The sequence below is a fragment of the Apodemus sylvaticus genome, chromosome 1 (assembly GCF_947179515.1).
Source record: "Apodemus sylvaticus chromosome 1, mApoSyl1.1, whole genome shotgun sequence".
Lineage (NCBI taxonomy): Eukaryota > Metazoa > Chordata > Mammalia > Rodentia > Muridae > Apodemus > Apodemus sylvaticus.
In genome coordinates, this window is record NC_067472.1 from 181,508,484 (window position 1) to 181,514,571 (window position 6,088).

The window sequence follows — 6,088 nt, forward strand, 5'->3', positions numbered from 1 at the left end:
CTGTCACTCTGCTCTGAGTGACCACACAAATCATTGCTCTCACTGTCTCCCAAATCCTCTGAAGACCTCACAGGATTTCTCTTCAGCAAACAGACACAGGGCACATAACAGAGCTGCAGGCATTTATTAGAATCAGCTGAAGAAACTGAAGGATGAGGACACAGGTGTCAGGAATCCAACTTGAGGAAAGGAAGAGGCTAGGTCAGCAAGATAGAGCTCAGAGCAGACATGGTGCAAAGATGGGATGCCAAAAACCCATGAACTTCTAATGATCAGATATCATGGCAAATATTTCCTTAATTTTTTCTATGACTTCTTTGGAATAGTATTTCATGCATTCTTCACTGAAGAGCATGGCTTCCTGGAAAACAAAGAGACAGACAGGAACAGAGCTGGCTAGAAGCAAGGTGCAGGACCTCATCAGAGCTCCCCAACCACCCAGAATAAGGTCACTCCTCATGAGCATGGAACAAAATCCCCTGCAATGATTCAGGTCTCCTGCAACAGACTCTGCCTCAAGGGAACTGGAGCCCACCTATAGCCTTCATGAAGAAGCCTGAAAGTCATCATAGCCAGGCAGGAAAGAAGGGGAGAAGGTTCCAGAAGGCAGGATGTATCTTAGGTCTAGAGAGGGACAAGATAGTTAAGTATGAGTTTGGTGATATCTCCTATACCTGAGGAAATCTATCCAGGCACATTGGCTGTATGGATATGTTAAAAATACAATCCCCCATGTGAGCTTGTTGGAAGAAATTCATATTGGTTTGACACTGTGGTTTTGCAGGACCTGAGACACAACTAAAATTCCTTGGAGAAACATGATCAAATCTACACTGTCCAAAATATACATCTCTGCAGTCAAGTTATGCTTGAAAGAAGAGACATTAGGATACTGCTGTTGTGAGCAGCTGCAGGCACTTGCTGGGGATTGGTTGGCAATGCACATGTTTAGTGAGGTTATGACTATAGCTCAGATGATGCCAGCAGAATGGGGATTAATCTGAGTCAGGGGAATAGACTCAAGAGGAGGTTCCAAAGAAGATACTGGCAAGTACACAGAAGTTTCAGGCATTTTAGAATAAAGCTGGCAACATGATTCCTGAGCCGAGGTGAGAGCAGGGATTTCCCTTTTCCCACTATGGGAGAAAACATCACGTTTACTCAGGATGTGCAAGTGAATTGCAAGATCAAATGTGGAACAGGCTAGATGTGTATCTGGCATGCTGATTTGACATGTGCTAGGTGGGCAAGGGTTTGAGTATTCATTTGTTAGTTGACTGACACACATTAATCATTTCACTGAACATTTGAACATAGCCTTCCAGCACTTGCTGTATGGCCGAGTAGAGGTATCGAGGACTTTACCAAAATTTTGGGTTCCAGTAATATGTTTTTTATTCTTTCTTCTTTGTAGCAGTCCTGGATTTTTTCAAAGGCCACCTTTTCCTCCTCAGTACCATCAAATGCTGCAAGTTCGTGATGCAACCATAACCTGCTTCCAGAGATAAGACCCGCATAGGCAGCAAAGAAAGGAACACATGCTTCCGCTGCAAACACAAAGAGAAAAATCATGTTTATAAGTCCATGGGCTGGGAGACGTAGATCCTCGATGTTCCTTGCTGCACCTGCAAATGCCTTATATGACCTATCTCAGAGTCTGCCCTCCCAATGGCTGCAGCCTCCCTGATACAACATGGTTTCAATGAGATACACACTTCTAGCAGAAAAAGATACAAGAGTGGGAAAACCTTGATAGCTGACCTTGATGAAAGTTGCACACTTGCTTTTGCTTCAACTGTTCACCTACAGTCCCTTCATTATGAGTGTCAGCACCAGCGCACCTCCATCTCCCTGTCCCACCCAACATAATTGTTTCAACCTGGATCAGAAACATCAACAGTCCTCTAGAGTTCCTTGCCAGTGGCCTCCCAAGGATCACTAGGTCTGTATCAGGCCCCACTTAGAGATGAATATGGGACTGAGATGGGTGAGCGAGGGTCCCATTCTCACTTGTCTGGAAGCCCAGCTCTCCAAGCACCAGCAAGGCCAGCAGAAGAAGTGTCCCCTTCATGGTGGAGAGTGTGAAATGCTCTTCTCAGAGCAGATCCTCTTCCTTATAAACCATTATACTCCAGCAAACCCCACCTCCAACCCTACATTCCAGGAGCTCCAAATACTTTTGGGGCAAGAATGTAGCACCTGTGATCTGCTTCCAACTTGCAGAGAGGCGGAGGCATGGCAGCCCCTCCCATTCTGAAGAACTAACCGCCTGGGATAGCCTGATGTCATCAGTTTCTGGAGAGAAGTGTTTGTACCTTTGCAAAAAGGTTTAGCTGACGTTTGTAAGCAGTTTGAGTGCTGAGCCAAATGCCCTGTGGTCCTGTTCCACTCGTCACCTATGCTTCCTGGTCACATCCTCACTTCTCCTTTCTCCAATTGTCCAAGCTGCTGAGGTGTTTGGATTGGAAGACAGTGAAAATGGAGGCACCATCTTACTCTTGGTGACTCTCAGCCGGGTAATTCCCGGATCTTTGGCCATGTGGGTATCCTCGGGGGCTGATGATGATTTTATATCACCAGTTCTGCTTCATTCCATAGTAGGTCATTCCTGTTGTCCGGCTTGCCTTGTCACCTCTCAGCTCTGTCAGGAACCATGTCTTCAAGAGGTTTGAATAGTAAGGTCCATGTTGTGAGAGTGATGAGTGGGAGAGTGAGGGTTTCAACCCTGTACATGACCTCTTTCTTGTCCACAACCCCATAAACTACTGTGGACTCCCTGGCTGTAAACTCCACTGCTCCACAGGCAACAGGCAGTGCTGTGTGTAAACTGTCTCAAGTTCAGAACAACCTACTTACCCTAATGGAGACATTTTCAGCACAAAGGAGATGTCAAGTGTGTGTTGTAGTCTATGCTTCCAGAGAGAGGAAGCTCTTCAATTCAAGCTCACCCTGCTTGCAGTGTGAGATGTTTCATCTTGATGATCATCCTGATTGGGTTGAGAGTTGCCATGGAAACAAAGCTCTCTGTGGGAGTTTTAAGGCTTGGTCAATTGATGAGGGTAAACTGACTTTCATGTGGCAGTGTGGACCATGGTCATAGAAGGGGTGGAAAGAGGAAACAAGCTGGGCTCAACCATTTGTGTTTCTCTGCTTCCTACTTGTAAATGTCGTCAACCACCTCAAGTTCCTCACTGTGCCTATCTCAACGTGATCGACTGTGTCTCTCCAAAATGTGTTTCTTCCCTGGCATTTGGTCACTAGTTCACTACAGTAGTGGTGGAGTATTGTTTTTAGCATAAGCAAAGCCCTTGGGTTATTCCACAGCACCACACACATAAACAGGGTTCAACCAAAAGATGGCTCAGTGTGTAAGGTTCTATTGCAAGAACAAAGTCTTAGAATCAGATCCCAAAGATCTGTGTGATTAGTAGTATGCCTGTCTAATGTCATATGAGCTCTGGCTTCAAAAAGTCACCTGGTATCAAATAATAAGGACAAAGCCTGTTGAGATTGCTCAGTGATTAAAGGTGAAGACCTGAGTTCAATTCAAATCTCACAATGCACCTGGTAGAAGAAGAGATTTGACTCTACAGGCACACACTCAAACACACAGGCATGCACACACACACACACACACATGCACACATCTTAGAACCCTTGCCCATAGACAAGCAAACGCATACAAACATGCAAACATGTGAACAGATACCTACAAATGTCTGTAGAAATTAGCATGAGGAAGCATGAACAACCTCCTAATGGAGGAATGTAAAATAATTTGTACCACAAACTAAATAGCATGATATTGGATTGTACTATAGTTGTGAAATAACCTATAAACCTATTCTGGTGTGAATTGTTGCATGGCAGATAAATGAACATGGATGAAATTCTGTGTTCTGAGATCTCACCGAAGAATACCAGAGGAACTGTAGATGTTCCCCTGGGAGTTAACCTCCCTTCAGTCCTTCAGTGGGAGCTACAAGATCTGAGGAAAGCAGCAGGGTGTGCTTGGGAGACAGGCCAGTGAGTGAAGTAAGTGCTGGGTGGACACACTTGAGTCCATGAGTTTCAGCCCTCAGAACCTGTTAAAACAGCCAGACCCAAAGTGTACCTTGCTAACTCCAGCACCAGAGAGTCCACCCAGGGATCTCTGACCAGTCCATCTAGTCAAATTAGCAAGTTTCAGGCTTCGTAGCAGGCCCTGTATCAAAAATTATAAGGTGGCCACAGCTGTAAAAAGGACACAGATTCTCTACCCAGCACCCACATGGCAGCTAACAACCATCTATAACTCTACTTCCAAAGGATCCAGTGCTCTCCTGTGACCTCCACAGTCACTGCAAACATGACTGCATAAACACTCATGCAGGCATAATTCCATAAACATAAAGTAAAACAAAATAAAATGTCAGATAAGCATGTACCTATGAGTATATATGTATGTATACACACATGTAATATATACAGACACATATGTTTATACACACACACCTATATGGTGGAGAGCAACTGCAGGCACTCACTGTCTTTCCCTGGCCACCTTGTGCATACTCACATGTGTGCCATGAGTCTTAGTTAAGATTACGGTTGCTGTGATATGACACCATGACCAAAAGCAGAGTAGTATAGGGTCAACCAGCAGAAGATACATGCTTAGCCACACTATGCGCTTGTCCCTATTCCCAACCCTGTACAGAAGATAAAGGCCCCCAGTGGGCACATTCTAAAGGCCTTCACAGCCCTCAGGAATTGCAAGGTGATAAAAACAAAGACCAGTGGACTCAGAAAGACTTTACCCTTAGACCTCAGTACTTGGCACCTAATTACCGGAATAGTTTCAGGATGGAAATCCTCTTAGGTTCAGCAAACCAGTAAAAGTCAAAGGCTTTGGCCTCTAAATCTTCAGCAAACTTCATTCTGTCACCAGCTCATGTAGAAAAAGTGACAGTCACGTACCTTTTACATCAGACTACTTAATTCTGACTTATCAAAACACTTACAAACTTTACTTTTAAAATTAAATACCAGCCAAATTACACAAAGACAAACACTTATATAATATAGGCATGGGGGGAGGAGGCGTTTGAGCCTGAGCTTGAGTTATGTGGGAAGATGGTGTTGTACATTTTTTATTGATACAAGCTCTGACTGTGCGCACCCACTTTCTTTGGTTTTGTTTTCTATATTCTTTGCTTACATTCCAAACACTTTCCCCCTTCCCTCTTTCCCGCTCCCTAAGTCCCAAAAGCCCCCTTTCCTCTTCCCATTTGCCAATCACCTCTCCCATTTCTCTGTCCTTGTACTCCCCTACAATGCTGGATCAAGCCTTCCAGGACCAGGAACCTCTCCTTCCTTTTCTTGGGAATCATTTGATATGTTAATTGTGTTTTGAGTATTCAGTGTTCTGGGCTAATTAATATCTACTTATCAATGACTGCATTCCATGTGTATTCTTTTGTGATTGGTTTACTTCACTTGGGATGATATTTTACAGTTCCAACAATTTACCTAGAAATTTAATGAAGTCATTGTTTTTAATTGCTCAGTAGTATACCATTGTGTAAATATACCATATTTTCTTTATCTGAAGGAGGAAAATGCCAATATAAGAAGGAAAACTACACCCTGGAAAAGACAAGTTGGTGTTGCACATTTTAAGAAGGGTCTTGTTTATAGACCTGAGAGAAGTGAGATAGCCCTTCAACCTGTCTAACTAGCATTTGCAAAGACTTCCTATGTGTGCTATCCCTGGGAGAGAGGATGGCCTTGCTCTCTTGAGCCTTCAGACATCTAAAGAACATCAAAAGGCATCCAATAGAAGAGGGGCTAGAGAAGATGAAGTGGAGTTTAGAGCCTTCACTATGGAGGAGGTGAGGAGTCTTCTTATACATGAGGAATCCATCTTATACACTGCAGCATTGTAATCTGTGTGACAAAAGACACAAGACTAGGTAATGTATGTGGGAAAGAGGTTAATTTGCTTCTTGGTCTGGAATCTTGAAAGTCAAGTATAGGACAACTTCAGGTAACTATGGCCTTGTGCTGTTTGATCACCAGGTGCACAAGAGAAGGGCAGCAGGGGATT

General features: G+C 43.9%; 1 protein-coding gene across 1 annotated transcript; it reads right to left on the reverse strand.

Moving 5' to 3' along the window:
* Positions 1-265: 265 nt before the first annotated feature.
* Positions 266-2,071, reverse strand: LOC127696095 (secretoglobin family 2B member 24-like). The gene is made up of 3 exons (XM_052198629.1): positions 2,011-2,071; positions 1,366-1,547; positions 266-361 (listed from the first exon to the last, which is right to left on the reverse strand). The coding sequence occupies exons 1-3, from the start codon at positions 2,069-2,071 to the stop codon at positions 266-268; spliced, it is 339 nt and encodes a 112-aa protein (XP_052054589.1).
* Between the last annotated feature and the right edge of the window lie 4,017 nt (positions 2,072-6,088).